Here is a 22,446-nt window from a genome sequence, read left to right as displayed (position 1 = left end):
GGGGGGGGTAATCAGAGGGCTAGGTACATTTGGATAGTTTTGTTTTTTATGTAATGTATGTTTTGAGCAGAGAAATAATACCATTTCCTTAATAAAATGAAGTTAAGCCATCCCTAATAAAGTGCCCACTGAGTGTATATATCATATTTTTCACAGGTGATTTTTAATAAAACACTCGTGTGATTCGTGTAGGCAGCAGGTATTTCTTTGATAAAGGCGTCCTTGTCTGCTAGTTTGAGTGTTAAAGGTTACTTTGTATCAACCTCTGCTTGGTCTACAAGAACTGCAAATAAAATAGATTTCATTTACAGTCTCAACACTGGTCTAAAAATCCATGAAGGGACATGCGTATGGCCTACAAAATGATTTTAGGGTTTGGCTGTTGATTTACAATTCTTTTTTTTTGCAATGCGCAAAGAAAATGCTCACAGCAAGAGAAATCAAAATGAACAGTGGACGTGGGTTAAACGGCTTGAGGTAAGAAACAGATTTCAGGAAAAGCACCATGCTGTCTCTTTGTTTAGACAATTGTGTCATTCTGGAGTTGCAGTCGGCATCTGGTGCTGCAAATATTTCCTCCTAGTATAAAATAGTGAAGTACTCTGATTTCATGCACATTTGCTGCCAAGCTAGTATGCTGTAAGGATCAGCATGTAAATCGGTGTTGTATATTACAAAGTGTGTTGAATTTGCAAAGCCTTTGGCTACACCTGACAAATGTGAGATAATGCCACGATACCGGTCCTGTAGCTAAAGTGACTTTTTTTCCCCGTTATAAAAGTTAGAGTATAGTAATTTTCTACCAAACTCTGACAAACAGAATACAGCAAATGCAGAAAAGGAAAACTTTAATAAGGTTTTAAGGGAGCAGGAATAACTCCAGTAACATGTGATGTTTGCAGCCCAGACACTATTAAAGACCATCAGCAAAGCCGCGGCAGCTCTGTTACCCCTGTAGAGAGGCAAGCGCCCGTCCTTACTGCCAGACTGCTTTTGAATTATTTACCTCACACGCCACTGGTTACGGCTGGATTTTTACAACACCACAGAGCGGAGTGCTCCACACTTACTGAGCCACAAAGCACTGCGCATAACAAAATAAACAAATAAATAAATAAATGAAACAGCACCACAAAGACGTGCCAATGGAGGGAGGCACCGGCTGCGAGCGAACAGTGGCACTCAGCAGGTAGCTTTACAAGCGCACTGACTGTGCACTCTGAGACTGACAAATGTAATGCACTTTAGCATCTTAATGTAAATGCAAAACGTTAGTAACCCGTGCTATCTGGCGTTCTGTTTTACTGTCAAGAACAAAGGCGTGAGATGGGGAATATTCTGCGGTGGTAAATGTCAAATTAATCCGTTTTGTCTAAGAACTCTCGAAAACTGCAAGATGCAATTAGACACCAGCGGCTCTGACGCTTCTACCCAGACACTCACTCTGTGACTTCTATGCTCTGATATCAGATAATAATAATAATAACAGTAATAAGATCCACCTGGGAATCAAGCAGACCTCTTGAGGCTTTGCTAATGTCTTTGCTTTCCCTGTGTATAATATGAACAGAACAATAATGGGGGATGGGGAGGGGCGAGGAAAGACTGAAGGTGCCGTTGTATTTCATCTTCAAATATCAACACTGAAAGGAGGAGACAAGTCTTGTACCTGCGAAAGCCACCTGTCAGTGTGAGTATGGCGTCCGGTGTGATCGCACGGACAGCTTCGTCAATAATGTTCCCCAGGGCTTGGGCCTCTGCTTTACTGACAGCCCTGGAGATGTCTCCATAATGCAGAAAACCTGCAGGGAAAAAGACCACGTGGTTATTAGTCTGGAAGCCAGCCATCAATCATAGCCATTTGCTCCGGGGAACTGGAGAGTCAGAGTGAATTAAAGGTAAGGTAAAAATGGGATGTGTTCTCCTGGCTGATAGAAGACGGCCGCCGGTGTTCGACCGCTGCAGACACAAAACGACTGCAGCGAGCGCAGAAACGGTGCAAAAATTATAATTCGTGGATCAATCGGTATCTCATTGATTTGTATGTTCCTCTGTCTTTGTGTTACATGAAAAGCATTCATTATCCATTTCTTTTTTTGTCCCCCACCGAAGAATGGAGCTTCCCCCAACAATTAATTAGAAAACCTTTAATGATATTTCTGCTTCTAATGAAGTAAATTAAATGGGGTTATTCGTGTTTCTGCTCTTTTTCAAGACTCGTCGAGCACGACGGAGGGTTCAGGGTTCAGACAAATTTTCCACGTCAAAAACTCACACGGTATTTCTCCGCACGGAGTCGACACCGCAGTGTTCCAAGTGATCGATTACGACCAGTTTGATGAAGGTGTCTGTCAGCGCAATACATTATGGGACGGAGTTTGAAAGTGAATGGAAACCTGCGAGCGATGCAGTACAGTGTTTTGAATTACCATCCAGCTACACTCCAAGCAGCAGAAGAAGCAGAGAAATGATGCAGACGAATGAAAAGCTGAATATCAGTATTTTGTTTTTCATATGTGAGAGCACTGTGGGGTATATGTCACTGTCGAAAGCTGATGCTATCTGCATGTCTGGCTGCTTCTGTCTTGGTATATTTCTTCATATTTCTCACTCACATATTCCTTTCACATTTGATCACATCTGTTTCTTTTATATTTTTTAGAGAGGCACTCCAAACACCTTTAATTCTGTCTGTTTATGGTTTCTTAAGCATGAAGCCTAAGCAAACTTTTTCCTTTAGCACCACAAACAGGTTCACATTTGTGGGTTTCATCTCTGTGGATTGTTATATTTGTTGCGGGCCCTCGATTTTCATCAGGTCATCATTTTAAACTTTACGCCGAGCACTTCGGTTTATGACCGCAGAAATTAATGACGTTCTCATCAGCCTCGGCCGACCTCAGCTCCCACTTGTGAGTGAAGCATCCATCAAATCTGCGTTTCGTAGTCAGAAACTCCTCCGACAAAAATAAACAATGAATTTGAGATTAATGACAACGGCTCACGGAAAATTTGCACGGAGGCTCCGAGTTCATGTCACGGCATGTCGTAGAAGCACACGAGAAAAGAGCGCTCCACCTGAACTGAAAAACATCTAAGGCCACACAAACCTGCGCTCTGTGTGTTAATTAGCAAATGCTAGCTTTCTAACACAACGATGGAGATTCACAAGATATTTAATTACCAGGGGACCTCGTGTGATCGCTAATACCAGAAGCATCTAATAATTTGCTCATTTCACAGCTCTTACTAGTACTAGAGGTCAAATAAGTGTATGTTATCTCCTTCATGGAAAACCTGGATGCTTTATCTGTTTTTTTCATCATAAATGAGAGGCCTCATCGTGTGAAGAGCACGGCAAATCCTCACAACAACACACATCTGCGCGCCGTAAAAAAACGTTGTTGTAAATTGCAAAGTGAGCAGCAGGATGGAGCGGTGTCTCCCAGCTGCGTGCTTGCTGATTTTTAAGTGGCATAAAAGAGTTGTTCATCTCAATAATGTGTGACATGCTCTCGGTTGTAATTTCACTCAAAAGCCAAACGAGCCAAACCAGTGGACAGAATAAATATTGAGGGGAGGTGGGGGTATATGCTAAAATTTATGCTGTCGTATACCACAAATACCGGACTGGCGACAGTTGCTGGAGGTGAAGTTAAACTGTTTAGAACACATCATCTGCGCTTTATGAAAACCAAGACAAGACGAAGCGTCAATCCATGAAGTATTTCACAGGAGAAGTAAAGAATCTGAGCTGCTGTTGGAGCTACGAACAAAAGCAGGGCGTCCTCGCATTCAGAATCATCCTCTGTGCATAAATGCATGAAATATCTCACCTTCAGAAAAAGCATCTTTGTAGAATGGCTCAAAAACAACTAATAACTACCACAAATGAAAAATGAATTTTCAGCTTTTGGCCAGTTTGCTTTTCTTTTAGCCTCACAGAGCCACTCTTGTGGCCGTGGGCTGTAAATTGTTGAAAAAATCTTAGCACCAACTTAATTCGATGGCCCGCTCTGGCGCGACTGAGTGGTGAGACGTCTGCACCATGCCTCCCCTTCAGAGTCACTACTTATTGATTTAGGTTGTTGTTGTTTTTTTGTAAGAAAAACTCTCCTGTTGTGGTTTTTTTTTACAGTAAACTCCCTGCTGATCATATCTCACTTTAGAGAAAACACATTACCGCTAGAGGCTCACATCCTTTGGGAGTAAACAAAAAAAAGGCACAAATAAAGTCCCAAACGACATGCAGCCCCACCCCCCGCAGGGATTTAACAATTAGGCCTTTGAGTCTCTCTTGGAAGCGAGCTCGACTTGAAAATTTTCCTCTATAATTTGTAAAGTGGCGGAGCGAGGATGGTGAGATGTTGATGTACCACTTTGTTGCATCCGGTTGAGATGAATGCCGGGCTCCGCCAGAACGTCGCTGAATGAGCGCAGCCCTCTGCGGTACCACTTCTCAGCTGTCTTAGGTCCAACCCCAAACACACTTGTGAACAGCTGGCAGGAAACGAGGTAAGTATGTAATCAAGGAGACATGCTCTGAAATGACAGGTTCTTCTGAGAAGAGGTAAGCATTCAAAGTTTCCAAGAGCTCCGAGTCCTTAAGAGGGAGCAACAGAGCGCATCATTTTCACAGCGAGTTAAAAGCTCCAGAATGGAGAAAGCGAGCCATCGACTGAGTTGTTATTCATCCACTGACCTTTAGTATTTGATACCTTTCATCCGAGAGTATTTTCTCGACTTCAAACGAACGGCCGTGTTGAAGGATCTCCTGCAAAACACAAAGGCGGATGATATTATCATCAAGGAAAGCAATGTCTGTGTCAGCATCGGCGTGTTTTCCCCTGGGTTCCCCCCCAGCCGGCTATTAACAAATGGGCCCCAAATCGCTGCTTATTTGAGAAACCATCCACTTATATCAGGCGTCCTTATTTCCATTTCTTTTCCTTTCGACAAATAACGACTTTGTTGTTGCGAAACCTGGGATTAATACCTGTTTTATGGCAATCATAAAAAATCCCCAAGGTAATGTTTCCCCCCAGATTCTGTTGTTTGCTCCAAAACCGCTTTGTTCTGCATTTAATTGCCTGCGTCTCTCAGCGAGAGTGCCGCCAATTTTGCTGGTCACATTTTAACTGTCTTCATTATGGGAAGAATCAGGTAGCAGCTATCTGGTTAATATCGGCCAGGGGGAAATGAGCCTGCATGCTTTTGCTCTGGGATAAGTATCCGTGTGCATTTTGAGCTTGTGCATGAATGGATGACAGCCTGTATCGGTGAGCCAGTGAACCTAACATCCACACTGTGAGTACAATGCAGTTTGAAGCAGCCTTCACTGCTCAGTGATGCATCCACCCGTCCACCTCTGCTTTTCAAGCCCCCAGCTAAGGCCAACCTCAAAACGCACGGATAATGCTTCAACATACTCCCCGCTCCGGGAAAGACACACTTCTTTACATGCACGGCTCCTCTCCCTCTCTCAGACAAACACACACACACACATACAGCAAACACATATACTGACTATTCATCCCCCAACTCTGCCTCAGTGCTCCCAGACTTTCATGTCAGTAGGTTTATATATTTTCCCCACTTTGGATGTTCAGTCAGCAGTGAGCAGTTCAGTCGCTGCTGACAGAGTGTCGCTCCGATGTTCACAGGCACATCAAGCATTTTGTTTTCACTCTGTTTGGTTTCACTTTGTTTTTTGTGTCATGTCATTTTTGGTGTTTTGAGCAGCAAACTGTTCAAAGAGACAACCCCAGCGAAAGGCGTGCGTCTGAATTGTGCAAGGAGAACAAGAAGGAGAGGTCACTTACAGGCAGTCTAATTTGGTCTCCCCGGGACATTTATGCTATTTTGTTTAATGAATCTGACTCGGCGCTGACAGCTTTGACAGATTCGGAAACGCGCTGTGAGTCGCGCAGCGTGTATGTTAGGTTTAACGTGTCAGAGAGAGCCGGGTTGCTGAGCTCACCTTGTTATCCTACAGGGACCTGGCGTTCTCTCAGAGCGAGCATCCGCACTTTCCCTGACAACCTGCCATGATTCCTGCCCTGAGCTCGAGTGTAGATGTGGAGATGTAGTGACCCAATAAGACTTTTTTTTTTGTCTCAGAGACAAAATATATTTGTCTGATACCCATCAACGTGTGCTGCGTGTGTGCAGCAAAGTTTTTATTCATAGGTCTGTACGTCTTTCTTTCATATATTTCTTAGAGACTGAACTCAGCATTGAGAATCTCCTCCAGAAAGGCTTATGTGTGCAGATGGTTACTGATTCAGCTACATTCTTCTTGCTAGCACAGAGGAAAAAAAACTATTTCTAAGTAATGGAATGCGTCATATACAATAGAGCCAGCCTGTTTAAACTACTTCTGTCACATCAATGCCTCCTTATTTAAAGTGGGCCTATTATATTCATTTTTAACTCCATATTTTGCTCTTGAACTCCACCGCAGACGCTTTGCATGATTCACAGTCCTTATTAAACATTTGCTGTGCCTTGGTGCAGCCTCTCAACAGACATTTTAACTTCCTTTCATCAGCCTTTAAGTTAACTTTTTTTCTGATTCGCTGCCCCTCGCAAGCAAATGGTTCGGACAGACGGTGGGTCGGGATACTTTGCTCACAAAGAATCCCCCACCAGATCATCTGATCTCACTACATACGTACAAAAAGGGAATAAAACCTTCTGAAATAATACACAGCGCTGTGCAAAGGTCTTGAGCCATCCCTCATTTCTTAATGTCCACAATAAGAAATGTGGACATTAAGAAAAAGAAAACTGAGGAGAATGGACAAGCAGAGGGTAAACGATAAGGTGCAGGTCTGAAAAACAAACTACAGCAGATGAACAGAAAAGACCTGACACAGCACCTGTGAGATCCAACTGGCCCTTCAGCTGATCCAGCTACTGTTCACTGAAGCCTCACCAGAAATGGTGATCTTAAGGAAGGGAAACAGGCTGAAAAGGCTGAGGGATGTGACATCACACATGCAGTGGAATGGCAATTGTTGGCAACAGGTCTTATGGAGGAATTCAAATTAGATTTTCTTTGCATTTCAGACTGTAGGTTTGGAGATCACAGTTTTAAATAGCTCTATATAGCAATATTATCACTTTGACCTTCAATTCAATCTATTGACCTTGAAGGAGAGGTCAAGTCATAGTGATATTAAATCTTTTATATTTATATAGTACTTTCTACATGTTGACAATACACGCACACTGCAAGAATCATAGTTATAAGGCTTTTTGTCCATTTCAAACCACTAAACCATTAAGTTGACTTTGAAGACCTTGGTGGGCATAGCCAGATTTAATAGATTGTAAACATGACACCACTACAACGTTTGACCTGAATTCATTCCAAACTTTTCAAGCTATCGTGTTTACAGACAGAATGACACGCACGTACGCAACCAAAAATATAACCTCCTCGGCGGAGGTAATGAGGAGTGGCTTTTGCCAGGTTTTGTATTTGTCCATCTCTTGATGTGTGTCTTTTTTTCTTAATGTGAATTTTAATCTAATGAAGCTGGAGAAGTTCATTCGTTGGAAACTATTTCCAGCAGCACATTAATAAAGATAGTGATTTATCGAACGGGTCCTCATCAATCGGCACTGAAATTACACCCCCTCCCCGTTATGTGCTGCATCTTACTTTATTTTATTTTGATTTATTTCAGAGCCTGGTGTTTACAGAGGTGACATTTGGTAAAACATTAATTTTACAGTAATGTAATGTCAAACCCCAAAACACGTCCATGTATTGAATTTATGGCAAACTACTCAACCTGGAAAGTTTGCAATTAGGGAAAAGAAATGCCGACGCTTTCGTCCTCATCATCAGTGAGCTGATGTCGCTTCACGTTCACAAGGACTTAGTGATCACGTGTGTTATACAGTTCAAAGGCTTAGAGCCTAACTACTGTCAATCCCCCACACACAGGTCCGTGGGGATATTGTCAATATGTAAACAGTCTATTGGCCATGCAGAGGGTTGGTCACGGTCTTGTTCACTGCAGTAAATTCTTGGGTTTTTTCTTGCCTTCCTTTGCAGAGGAGCAAAAAATACGAGTAGTAATAGTTGTGAAAACGTATCGTATTTGAAGTGAAATCATTTGAGGCCGTTGCCAACATGCGCTACTCAATTAGGTGTTTTAAACAAATGGCTTTATTGATCCCTTATTTGCTAGTGCAAAGGATCAATCAGTGTCAATATTTTACGCTGGTGTTAGTTAATTCTGTCACTTCATATCACATAAGCATAAATATTAATAATGGCCATTGGTTTCGAGTGCTTTAGCTCATAAATCACATGCTGCGTGTTTCGAATCATCGCCGACGTCTTCCAAGCGTGTTTCCAAAATACTAAACTGTATCTTCATGGCAGCAAATTATTTTAGATCATTGCACAACTGCATAAATAGGGTCCGGGAAGTTGCGTGAGTTATGGTTTGCACACCTAATCTGAAAGCTTTGATTTTGCGACGTTGCATTCAAAAGACGTGTTGTCAGAAAATCCAACCCAGACGATAAAATGAGGGCAACAGTTTCAGTTTTCAGGGCATTTGACATTTCATTATATTTCATTTTTAAGTGACACATGACACCAGAACCAAAATACAGAGGGAAAATCCATTGGCTATTAACTGGACTGCTGTGGATTAAGTGAAACTGGGCCTTACCTCTATGACACACATAGAGTGTTCCCCCAGGCAGGGCAGGTCTTCTGTGACCCGTAAATTCTGCACCGTCCAGGGCAGACTCTTCAGCACAGATGCAGCCCTCCTGAAGGCCAAGCACGGACCCTCCATGTCATTGAATTCATGGCTCTCTGCCAGCACTTCAAATGCATCCTGCAGGTGAAGGAATAATTAAGAAAGCAGATCTTATGCACACCTAAAGGATGTAGATTAAAAAGCATAACAAGGCAAAATTGTTGCAAATGAAGGAAGAGAAAACTGAGAAGAAAAAGAGAAGCCAAGTAAAAATATGTCAGGTGTGCATTCACATGCGAGATGCATTGACCCGTAGAAGGAAACCAGACAAAGAGAGAGGTTTCCTCCCCCCCATCCTCTATCAGTACTGGCTGTCTCTGCTCCTGTCCCTGTCACCGTCCCTGTACAGTAGAAACCTGCTGCATGTTGTTTTTCTTCTAGATGACTGGACAGAGACATTAGAGGCTGGCAAACACCAGACAGGAGCCTGTTATTTTCCACTTGTTTACCACAGCCTCCCATGGGGCAAGCCACAGACTTTCTCTGTACAAAGGTAGGATTTTTGGACCCTGGATTGACAGAAAGGAAGAATCTACCACATTTACAGCTCTCTAATTTTGAAATCAGAAGCTGCTTTAATCATTATTTCATCATTAAAAATCAAATTGATCAAGAGGCTATGAGTGTTTTTCATCTTGTTGTCTTTTTTTTTGTTTTGTTTTTTACTCATGAGGATTGTTCGCAGACACAGGAAACAAGGCTGATGCAGGCACGTGCATAAATGATGGGTAAATATACTGTACATGTTCAAGTTTGCCATATCCACTTTAAAGACAGACAAACTATTAACAGCTGTTTTAAAAAAAAATCTGGTAATTGTTTAAGGAACAACAGTACTCTAATGCCATAATTGGCGACTTTGTACGACAGAAACCGAGCACAGTTCAGTTTTGCACCCTTAATTATACAGAACCAAAACAACTCTGTTCCCAGCACTTTTCTGACATTTTATCAACAAGCTGTTTATTGTTTTTCCAGGAAAAATGCTCAAATTAACTGACAGAAAAAGTAATAAGTGCCCTATATGATTTCATAAAAGTAAAATACACTACCTGGTCACTTTATTAGGAAATCTTAATCATCTTGCTACAGTTACAGAGACGTTAATGAAACAATTACTGACGAGAGTGAAAGGGTAGCACTTTAAATATGTGCTTAACTCATCATTTGTTTATCATTACTCATCCATAATAGTGCATTTATAGATACAGTTATTTTTATCCATCTGTTCCTATACATAGTTACACCATATACAGCTATCAGTGCTATTACATCACCGCTAGTAATAATCATAATCATAGTCATTATATCTGTATTTATAAACGGTGTGTCATTAACAAGGCTCACTTCTCTTTCCCATCACCCGCCAACCAGTGGCTGCAGATGTCTGACTCTTCGTGACTCTTGGTGCTGTTCGAGATCTCTTCCTGATAAAAGGGAGTTTTTCCTTTCTACTGTCATCAAGTGATCCTCATAGGGGATCGTTTGATTGTACAGCTTTCTTTAGTATTGTAGGGTCTTTACTTTGTCATTTAATGTACCTTGAGGGAAATGTTTTGAATTGCCACTACATAAAGAAAGAAAAAGTGAAACGAAACAGATCTTCCAAATACTGCTGTGCAACATATAATTTACTTAAAACTAATAGGGTGCCTCGTCTGACTGTAGCAATAGTACTTAAGCTCATGCGTGTGCTTTAAGATTTTTTTTTTTTTTTTTTGTGGCGTCTTAACTCAAAAAGCTTAGAAAGTGGTTAATAAATGGCCACATGGTGGTACAGTCATTGCTAAATCCCAAATAGCCATTCATTATTATTATTAGTATTATTTATATTGGTTCAATCTCTCAGAAACTCTATAGTGGTTTTAAAAAAAAAGGGAAAGAAAAGGTGGAAAAGGAAAAATACACTTGATCTACATCAGTCACACTCAAGATTTAAGCCTTTAATTAACATTAACAGAATGACGAGAGAGAGAAAAGAGCTCATGAAACAAGTGTCACACTTTCTAATATTGGAGTAAACTGGCACGCAGCAGTACATTTGGCACCATGTTCAGCTGGACCGCTTCACAGTTTGAAGTGATGGGCTACCGTTGCGGAACCAAGCAGAGGAAAACATGTCACCACAGGAAAGTTGGACCATCATCATTATTGCAGTCATTCATTAGCTAAAACAAGCAATGCTGTTGTGTGGGTTATGATAAAACATGTCAAAAGACTCAGAGATGCAGCAGGTTTGGTGCAGTGAGGAGTGAAAAGAGCAGCAGGTGGGACTGGACTCAAAATACTGTGTGTGAATTACTCTTCTTTTAAATATGCATCTCTTTTTCTGAAAAAATAAGATAAGTTTATTGAAGCAACATGGCATTATTCTTTAAAGCACCGTGTGCTTTAAAGATGCTCAAAAAGGCATCATGTAACTTGTCTAGAATGACAAGGAAACATTATTTGATGCAATTATCACGATTAACTCATTTATAGAAGCAGAAGATACAAAATAGAAATGTGTTGCTGCATGGAAGTCCTCTGAGTATTCTTCCTGCCAAAACCCCAAAGCATGTGCTACTAAATCATATAAATGTGATAATTGCCTTGTTTAAAGAAAAATGTTTAGTTTTTCAGCTCATCCCTGTTCTGTCACTATTTTACTGTGCATACCTCCAAAAACAATGCCTTGCTCACTAACTCAAGTGCTGTGTTTTGATATCAAGTCATTGTCTATCTATTGACAGTAATGCAAAACTGAGACAATGTGCAAATCTGCTACCTGTACAAAAAAAGCTTTTATTATATGTCACAGCATGCATTTCCAGCTGCATGTACAAAGGGCAAATCAAATGACTTGAATGAACTGATGCACACTGTGAGTGAAACTGGAGTGCTCAATTAAATTTGTCCATTTGAGTACTCTCTTCGCCACAGCAAGGGCCAGGTTTGCTTAAAAAGATCTGGTTACACGTGACTAAAGTGGCACATTTTTGACAGACAGGGCCCTGTAGTTTTGAATTCATTTATCACCAAGTGACTTGCACATTTGTAAAGAGTCAAATGTGAGAAAGAAGTTCAATTCAGGATATCTTGGACCAATTACTCTATAAAGCGAGCAAGGTTGTTAGAAATTGCAATATTTAACTGCTAAAGAGCCATTCAGTCACCAACAAGTAATCTGACTCATTGCTACTAAATTCAGTATTACATTACAGTCACAATTATGTTATTACTTTAGTTAAAAAATGTCTTCAGTTATCTGCATGAGAAAGTAGGAAGGTGGAAATCAAATTGTGTGTTTTGATAAAAAAAAATAACGAATGGCTTGTAACAGTATAGTTGGGACAATATGTAATGTAGCATTTATAATTTGGCAAACTCTTGCAAAGCTGTTTTCTATGTAAAACAGGTTTCAAAAGAAGGATGCATGCAGACACCATGCCATTCACAGAGGAATATTTTATTCAGTACATTCACACGTGGAGTTTTTTTTACTTTGTTTTTCATTCTAAGCACATTGGTTTTTTCTAATTTCTCACGCATCCATCTGAGATGCATCTTAAAAAACACAAAAAAATATCTGTGTCTTTTGGAATCTTTCTTTTTACTGACCTGTGCACTATCAACAACACTTCTGAGTGCTGTGAAGAGGTGTGTAGTGTAATAAAAGGACCACAGATGCTTCTGTTTTCCTTTTTTTATGCACTACCATAAATTTATCCTTTCATATTACATTGTTCAATTCAGCATTAATAAGAAGCTTTTAACTGGGTTATTTTAAGTCAGTTTTTCATATTACACTAACTCTAATGTGTTGCGATACTGCCATTTATGTGGTGCATGAATCAATAATGTTTAAGAATAATAATAAAAGCCGATGCCGCTTTAATATCATATAGCCTATCCATCTTCCACCCACCACCCCCCCTCCAAGGACAAATACTGAAAAGTAAGGAATTTGAAATCCTAGACCTGAACTTTAATGCAGCTCAGTGTTATCAGAGCTCAGGGCAGACCTTCATTTCCTCTCCTCTAGTCAAGGCGCTATCTGAGGTCAATGCATCACCCGCAGTTCTGTGCAGACATGCAGCATCAGGTCAGTGAGCAGCAAGACTTTAGCCCAGCTCACCCAGGAGACGCAATGACCCGTTTACTGCAGCACATGGAAAAAGAATGACCCTTTACAGCACACAAACACACACACACATGAAGCTAGGTTCTCCTCACAGCATGCGACAAATTGGAAAAGCAAGCTTGTTACTGGATAGGTGAAAGGGCACATTGGTATTGTGCAAGTGTTTAGTGAGAAGGATGTGTTACTAGCAGTTTAAGGAGATGTGTGTGGAACAGTGCTCTGAGGCTACCTGAATCTGACTTGACATAAAATCCACAGGGTAAACTTCAGATTATCCAAAGTGTAAACAAAAGTTAGAAAAGACTTCCTTCATTTCATCATCAAATGAAAAGCAGGGAGGATTCAAAGAAAGCTTTCAAACATGTCGAAGGAATTTTGCATCAAAAAGTGATCAATAATTGTTGGAAAAATGAACACGACTTAAATCAGAAAATATTTAGCAGCTAAAGAGCCAAATATTTCCAAATATTTAGTTGGTGGAGACCAAAACAGAGCTAAAAACAAAGAGGGTACTTTTCTGTATTTTTGCCTCTGTACACTTTTGCGGGTGGAATGGTTGTATAGCACACGTTTTTATTGTCTTGAAAAAACAAAAATTGGGTCTACATGTTTGAATTTATTGTTCACATGAAGTCAAAAGTACATTCAGGTTTAAATCCTGACACCATGACACCCCGCTCCTCCAATCCCTCTCTCAGCAGCAAGACATCTCCCCCCCTCCCCTCCTCCCAAACATCTCCCAGTGTCACAGTGGATCAGGTCAGGAGACAACTGAGGAAGCTTCGCCCCAGAAAGGCAGCAGGCCCAGACAAGGTGTGTCCTAGGATGCTAAAGGCGTGTGCTGCTGAACTTGGGGAGCCGCTACAACGAGTCTTCAACCTCAGTCTGCGACTGGGGAGAGTGCCCGCCCTATGGAAGACATCCTGCATCGTCCCGGTCCCCAAAAAGAACCGGCCCAATGAGCTGAATGACTTCCGACCGGTGGCACTGACGTCACATCTTATGAAGACTCTAGAGCGGCTCTTCCTCAACCTCCTCCGACCACAGGTACAACATGCCCAGGACCCACTACAGTTTGCATACAAGGCGGGTGTCGGAGTGGAGGATGCCATCCTGTACCTCCTACACAGAGCCCACTCACACCTGGATGGGGGAAAAGGCACGGTCAGGATCCTGTTTCTTGACTTTTCCAGTGCCTTTAATACCATCCGGCCCTGTATGCTTCAGGAAAAACTGAACAGGATGGAGGTGGACCCCTGCCTGGTGGCTTGGATCTCCGACTACCTCACCGACAGACCACAGTACGTCAGGCTGAAGGACATCACGTCTGACACAGTGGTCAGCAGCACAGGAGCACCACAGGGAACTGTGCTGTCCCCTCTTCTCTTCACCCTGTACACCTCTGACTTCTGCTACAACTCTGAATTATGCCACATTCAGAAGTTTGCAGATGACACGGCCATCATGGGGTGTATCTGGGATGATCAGGAAGAGGAGTACAGAAGTCTGGTGAGGAACTTTGTCGCATGGAGTCACACAAACCACCTGCAACTCAACACCTCAAAGACTAAGGAACTGGTTGTGGACTTCGGGAGGTCCAGAGAAGGTCCACTGCCGGTTCAGATAGAGGGGGAGGAGGTGGAGGTGGTCAACAAGTACAAGTACCTCGGGCTGTGGGTGGACAATAAACTGGACTGGTCATGCAACACAGAGCACCTGTATAAAAAAGCCCAAAGCCGACTGTACTTCCTCAGGAGGCTGAGGTCTTTTAACATCTGCAGGAAGCTCCTGAGGATGTTTTACCAGTCGGTGGTTGCTGGAGTACTTTTCTATGCTGTGGTGTGCTGGGGGAGCAGCACAGCAAAGAAGGACTCATCCAGGCTGGAGAAACTGATCAGGAGGGCTAGGCTCTGTGGTCGGCATGAAGCTGGACACTCTGGTGACAGTGGCAGAGAAAAGGACATTAAAGAAACTGATGGACATTATGGACAATGCCATGGGCATCCTCTGCACACGGCCATTAACAACCAGAAGAGTCTGTTCAGTGACAGGTTGCTTCTCCCCAAGACAAGAACTAACAGACTTAAAAACTCCTTTGTCCCACACGCCATCAGACTGTTTAACTCCTCTCTGGAGGGGAGAGGGAGGGGAAACAGGAGGACAAAGGAGGGGGGAACAACTAAGCTGTAGTGCCTCTTCACCTCACTGTGCAATACCTTTTGTGCAATACTTTTGTAAATAGTCAACAGTGCAATAGACCTCAATACTTGAAATGTGCAATTCACTTGTATTTTTATTTTTTATTCCTATTTATTCTATTTATCCCCTTCGTATATTTTATTTATATTGTCTCTGTATTTATATATATGTGTGTGTGTGTGTGTGTGTGTGTGTGTGTGTGTGTGTGTGTGTGTGTGTGTGTGTGTGTGTGGGATATATATATAATATTCTGTAACTCTGTAACTTCTGTCGGTGCTGTGCTTTTTTGGAAATCGAATTTCCCAGAGGAACCCACCCGAGGGATTAATAAAGTTCTATCTAATCTAATCTAAATATACACGTACACTCGTTTAAATCTTCTGACAAGCGGTGCTGAAGATTCCACAGTGTCTCATAATTTGACACAGCCAAGACCTATTAACTTCTGGTAAGTCACCATGATTGACAGCAAGTGGAAGATTCTCTTTGCTAGAATAAAAAGGATTTATTTAAAATAACTCCCTGGACCGACGTACACAAAGGTCAAGCAAGGTCAAGAAAAGTGATGATCTATAAAGGGCAATTGTAATAATAATAATGGATTGGATTTATATAGCGCTTTTCAAGGCACCCAAAGCGCTTTACAATAGCCACTATTCATTCACTCTCCATTCAACACTGGTGGAGGCAGCTACAGTTGTAGCCACAGCTGCCCTGGGGCAGACTGACAGAAGCGAGGCTGCCATATCGCGCCATCGGCCCCTCTGGCCAACACCAGTAGGCAGTAGGGTAAAGTGTCTTGCCCAAGGACACAACGACCAGGACAGAGAGCCCAGGGATCGAACCGGCGACCTTCCGGTTACAGATGCGATTCCCAACCCCCTGAGCCATGGTCGCCCCAATTGTAGATTTATATAAGTAAGGAAGATCTTATGAAGCTATTTCTGAACAACCGCAGATACCAAAGTCATCAGTTCAAACATTTGTATATAAGTAAAAGTTATAAGTTGTTTAATTGTTTAACCACCTTTCCCAGGTCTGGAAGAAGATCCAAATTGTCACCCTCAGACGAGAGGAAATTGGGTAGAATGTTGAGGAACAGCCCAGGGACTACTAAGTCTCAAACCAGTCATGAACTGGAAATGGCTGAAATACCTCCATCCCTGTCCACAGCGAATTGAGCTTTAGCTCACCATAGACCAGTGGTTCCCAAACTTTTTTTACTAGGCCCCTTGTTAATGGCTACCAAAAGTATCTGATCGAGGTGCAACTCTAAGGGACATTTAACTAAATATTGGTGGAGATGTATGTATATATTTGAGCTTGAAAATGGTCCTCAGGGCCCTGAATCATTTACTTCTTTTTCTCTAATTGCACTAAATGACTTAACCACAGTAATAGGCAAGATGAAACCCTCATCATGCTCATTAGAGAAATTACCTCCCTTCGGGACTTTCAATAGCATTGGTCCATTGTTGCTGTCTATTATTAACAGTTCCCTGAAGCAAGGCTGTGTTTCCTTCAATATTAAACATGCTGAGGTAAATCCTTTACTAAAGAAATGTAATCTTGATCCCTGCGCTATTGGTAATTTTCACCATATTTTGTAATTTCCATTTGTCTGCAAATTATTGTAAAAAATTGTAGAAAGTCAATTCAGAGCCTTATTATACAGATTGGAGATTTTGTATCCATTTCGTCTGGTTTTCAAAAGCAGTACTTCATTGAGACTATTCTTTTGAAGGTCTATAACATTCATCATATATCAGCACAGTCTTTGATACTGTTGGCCATACGATTTTACTAAACAGGGTTATGGTTGGCTGGTATGTGACTTTCCATTAGACTGTTTTCCTTCATGTGTATCTGATAGGACTTTCTCTTTTAGGATAAACAAGTTCTTCTCTGACTTTGCCTCCATAATATGTGGAGTTCCACAAGGTTCAGTCCTGGGACCTTTATTATTTTCTTTCTACATTTTTCATTTGGCATTATTCAGTGTTTTTCTTACATTTCTATGCCAATGACATTCACTTGTATATGTCTTTAAGCTTCAGGTTTTCTACCTGAGTCCACTGTTTACCCGAATTAGGAACTGGCTCCCTGTCTTAAACACCAACAAAACTGAGACAATGATCCTGAATTTTCATCCTAAAATCAGTCAGGATCTTGCTTCTTTTTCATGCAACTGCTATGTCCAGCATTTGAGATATTAGCATAATATTTGATTGGCGTTGATTCACATGTAAAATCTACTTCTCTCTTTCCTTCATGCAAGGAACTCAAGAAAGTTATTTGTGCATCTGTGTTATCGTGTTTATATTACTGTAGTGTTCAGTTAAACAATCTCTTTTAGCCCTTTTTCATTAGTACCTAGTTTCCATTAGATCTGCTTGAAGAATCTCGATGGGGCTTGACTCGTTTTCCATTACACTTAATGTGCGAGGGGTTGTTATAGCAATGTAGCTGAATGTCGCATGACATCATTTCTATGTGACACAAACACCACAACAAAGGAGGACATCATGGCGATGGTATACCTGCTGCTTGGTGTATGGCTTTTTGTCAGACTCGGGGATCACGGTGTTGTTTTTGTGCAGCCATTTCTCTTGTTTCCACATTTCAAAAATGTTGCTTTGATTTTTGTAAAGGAGATACTCTAGTGTAGCCACTGACTTGCCAATTGGTGTTATGCAGTCTGCTGACATCACATTTTCGGTTCATCTTGGAACTCTTGCCGAATAGGTACTAAAAAAGTACCTGGTACCAGGTACTGCCACCTAATGGAAAATCCTGACAACTGTGTCGAGCCAAAAGGGCCATTTGACATCTTCAAGTGATACAAAATGCAGTGGCTCTACTTGTACATGCAAAGACTTTTACAAAGAACAAGTCTTTAATCAATGTTCCAAGATACTGGAACGTTCTCCCACTACAGCTGCATTTAGCTGACTGTGTGAAATCTTAAATATCAGTTTAAAACTTTGGTGTTTAGCCATTTTTTTAGTGTAAGTTTTTTTATTGACTGAAACTGTTTTTAAAAGTACTCGTTCATGTCTGTCATTCCATGTCTTAACTTTATTTTGCATTGCTATTAAAGTACTTCATTTTTCTAATTTCTTTTATTCTCTTTTGTTGTATACCACTTGTGACAACTTGTCTATGAAAAGTGCTTTAATAATAAACTTTATGTACTCACTGTATGTACAGTAAGTAGATTATGTACAATTATTTGATCTCCTGCTGAATTTGCAAAAACAAATAAACATGTCTCTAACTTTTATGGTAGTTTAATTTTAATGGAATGAGACCACATAAAACAAATAAAAGAATTAAAGATGTATGCTTAGTAATTATTCCACCCTTGAAAAGGATTAGTTCAAAAAAAAAAAAAAACATTCATGCCCATGATAAAGTTTTGACCACAACTGCATAAAAATGGCTCTAATTTCTAGTCATTATATATACAATCATCTCACCTGTGGCAAACTAGAACTTTAAAGTGTCATATACAGAAACACACATAAACATGCACGGAGCCTTGGCACCAGTCTGTCAACTGTCATGTTGTCAAAGCAGCTGTGTGGAATCAGCACTGCAGGCTTAAAAATCCACCCTGCAATTGCGTTCATCTAATTAATGAGGAGTTAAGTCTGATAGGGAGACTTGGTGTGCAGGGACGTTGATATAGCACGCCGATTTACCCCCCATCACCGACTATCATGAACATGCCTGCAAACCATGTTCGCACAGCAGCCCGCCTCACCGCATGCTCAAAAAGAAACCATGAAAGAAGGTCAGAGAACCCACTGAGAAGAGTTTTAACACGATTAGCATCTAAGAGATGGATTTTATCTGTCCCATATCTAATGAATGGGTAGCGGGCACATGCCTCCATCTTTTTTTTTTTTTCATGTAACATTAAGTTTCATGGTTCGAACAATGAATAAAAAAGAATTTACTTTTTATGCATGCTGTGAAAGAGATGTTTAAGGCATTTTGTAATATTTATTATCTTTAGTCTCTCTAAAACTCTAAAACCAAACACAGACAGGGCCTCGCTGTTTGCTCCAGCTTTGATCCTCTCTGAGCCGTTTCTTTGTTTCCTCTGTAAGTTGTGAACTCCATCGGGTAAAGGATGTATTCAGTGTGATGCATTTAAGGTTCAGTGCTCCAATATCCCCTCCAACCATCTCCTCATCTGTGACATGTCAGTGTTATCAATGCACTTGAGGTCTTGTACTGCAAGAGAAAGAAGTCAAGATGTTTAGCTTCCCTGCCTCTCTTCCCCTGTGTTTGCTGGTATATATCTGCTTGAGGTTATACACCAGTCAACCAGAGCATTAAATGGCAACTGTACTCTTTAACAGCAGCAGCCAACTTCACCCCATACATCACAAAAATTGCCCGGGAACCAGCTCCCAAAACACAAAAAAGAGCCCAAGGTGTTGATCCAGCTTCCAAAATTCCCTATATCTCGATCCAATTAGTATCCAAGCGATGCACAAAAGGGGCCGATAAGTGCACGCATGTGTGCTACCATCAGAAAAAAAATAACCGATGTTCACCCAAAACATAAGTGTTGTTGTTTTTTAACACTCTGCATCAGACTTATAGTGAACATATGACAGCAGAAAAATCGAGGCTAAGCAGATAGAAAAAAGAGAGAGTGTAAACTTGACTTATGTGCGTAAGTAAGCTGTGAATTTCCCAGTCACAGCAAGGCAGCAAGAGTGGGAGAAAGCACAGGAAGAATGGGTAGGTGGCTAGGGTGGTGTTATACATAAGAAAAGGGCATGTAGAAGTAATGTGGGAGTAAAAGAGTTTGAGGCAGAGATGGTGAGAGATAAAAAGGGAGCAGGGTTGAATAAATCAATAGTGCATGGCTGTGGAATGAAGGGCCGTTTGCTGCCAGCATGTGGTTGACACCTCACTGGGGTGCTGTTGCTGGGACGATGCTCATCCTCTCTTCATGACTCTGACACCACTCTGAACCACCACTTCCTCCTCCTTCACTAACACATACACTGCTCCTCCGGATACGCTCCTTCATCCCTGCTTCCTGAGATCACTGCAGGTTTTCCCACACTTCCTTTGTTTGTCTAACGGATTACCCTATATAGAGAGCTGTAAGAAGAAACTGCATCATTTAAAGCCCCTGGGTGTTGATTATTTGCGTCACCACATTGTATCTTTTCTAAATAAATTGGTTTTGTCCAATTAGAAAAAATAACTTTTGTGTAATAGTGAAATATGACCAACTTTCCGCTGTTATTGTTTGGGTATTACTACAAAAAGTAAGGATTTTTATTTCAAAAGGGGGATGTTAAGACAAATCCAGATGTTGTTCACCCACAGTGTGCCTCATCATGTGTTGCAGTAGTCAGAAGGGAAGTGAGCAATAGTTTTAAAGTTTAGTAAAAAATTAATCCCACCCTCTCACAGAAACTGGTGATTTAAATGAAATGATGGCTTCCTATCCATTTTTTCACATTATATTTAGTGGTAATGCAACACTCCACAATTCCTGAATAGAATGAACTAATGGGATACTTCCATATTTGGTTCCACCCAAAAATTTCCAAAGAACAACAACAAGATATCAGCCAGTCATGTTACCTGTTGCTCTAATATATCTTCACAGAAGTCATGCCTTCTAAAAATGTTCAACAATTCAGGCATCTTATTAATGTATCCATCCATTTGCTTCCGCTTATCCTTTTCAGGGCTGCAGGGGGCACTCAAGCCTATGCCAGCTGTCATAGGGCGAGAGGCGGGGTACACCCTGGACAGATCGCCAGTCTGTCGCAGGGCTAACACACAAAGACAGACAGCCATTCACACTCACATTCACTCCTATGGGCAATTTGGATTGATCAATTAACCTATCCCCACTAACTGCATGTCTTTGGACTGTGGGAGGAAGCCGGAGGACCTGGGGAGAACCCACGCAAAAGATGCAAACTCCACACAGAAAGACCCCAGCCTGAATTGAACTCAGGACCTTCTTGTGGTGCAACAACAGTGCTAACCACCATGCCGCCGTGCTGCCCTACATGGTGGGGAGCGTCACATGTCTGTGTGTTGAAGTATCCTTGGAAAAGATAGTGAACCTTGTAGTGGAAAATCCTTTGAGTGCTCAGTAGACAAGTGCTTTATAAGTACTAGTTTGTGTCTGCACCCAACTGTCAATCAAGGAGGCCACAATCGCAAGAAGGGTAAACCTTTCTAATTAAAACAACAACAAAAAAGTGAAAATTTTAAAATACCTATTGTGACAAAACCACATCTGTACCAGGCAGGGAAAGTACTTGTTTCCACTGCAAAATTGGGTATTTTAACAGGGTAGTCTATGTGGACTGACTTGCTTGTGGAGACTAAACTGATCACTCAAACACCTGCTGCTTTCAGCACTGTGCTTAATCTTTTTAATACCTACAGATTACTGCTTGATTGCAACAGTTAATTTAATATCTCAAACTGACGGCAGACATAAGGACAGTATGCATTCAGTTAAATGAAAACTGCCCACCAAAGCCACAATTTACCGTACCAGTATCTAGGTTTACTTTTGTGTTGTGTGGCCTATTGTAGATTTGAGTTAAAAAATCCCACTCGCCCTATATTCCTCATACTCTGTATGTCTATACTTTACACTGGGTAATGATATCACAAAATTGCATTTCTGGGCTTTTGGAACATTTTCCAAATATCCAAAGAATAATTGACTTTATAATTGGTTTGCACTACGGAGGTTAAATAATCATATGTCTTTTCTTCCTTAATGAACCAAATCCATCAAATTTAATGAAAGATTTATTTTACCTACTTTGGGATGCTTTGTGAGGAAAAATGTACTGACTGTTTTTCAGTGACTGCTTGGAAGAAAAACCCTTTTCGGGCACGTATGCATCAGGAGGGGAATTTAGAAGTCTTAGAAACATTTTTAAACATCCACGCAGATATGTTTTTATTGTGAACGTGATCCGACCCCGATCCGAACTAACTACCAGGTGTATGTTACAAGTTTGAGCTAAAAAACATCCCGTAACAGCGTCTGCTTTGTATTCTCAATGCAAGAAGGTACTATGGATGTGCAAAAGGATGTGCGAGAAGGCAGCTAGCCGTACAATGAATGCAAACTCTCTGTTTTCTTACACACCATCTTCTTATATTTACTTTTGTTGCTCCTGCTCCAGACACATCTGGCCAATAAGCAGGCTGAAAACTCTTACGTGGCTTTTAGTGATGTAATTTGAGCCACTTGGATTTATTCATGTGTAAAAAAAAACAAAACAAAACAAACCACGGGGAAAAGCTACAAGTTTACAAACT

At 41.1% G+C, this 22,446-nt stretch overlaps 1 protein-coding gene across 1 annotated transcript in view; it reads right to left on the bottom strand.

Moving 5' to 3' along the window:
• The window catches only part of dntt (deoxynucleotidyltransferase, terminal), a 98,000-nt gene that overhangs the window by 60,597 nt on the left and 14,957 nt on the right, over window positions 1-22,446 (bottom strand). The window contains exons 4-7 of the mRNA XM_005933588.2: window positions 8,697-8,867; window positions 4,703-4,774; window positions 4,377-4,500; window positions 1,670-1,802 (exon numbers count right to left, since the gene is read on the bottom strand). Coding sequence (XP_005933650.1) covers window positions 1,670-1,802; window positions 4,377-4,500; window positions 4,703-4,774; window positions 8,697-8,867 — 500 coding nt within the window. The remainder of the gene's footprint in view (window positions 1-1,669; window positions 1,803-4,376; window positions 4,501-4,702; window positions 4,775-8,696; window positions 8,868-22,446) is intronic.

This window comes from Haplochromis burtoni, unplaced genomic scaffold (genome assembly GCF_018398535.1).
Source record: "Haplochromis burtoni strain Fernald_Lab_line unplaced genomic scaffold, NCSU_Asbu1 Contig_170, whole genome shotgun sequence".
Classification (NCBI taxonomy): Eukaryota; Metazoa; Chordata; class Actinopteri; order Cichliformes; family Cichlidae; genus Haplochromis; species Haplochromis burtoni.
Note: the sequence above shows the minus strand (reverse complement) of the source record. Positions and strands in the feature narration are given on the sequence as shown.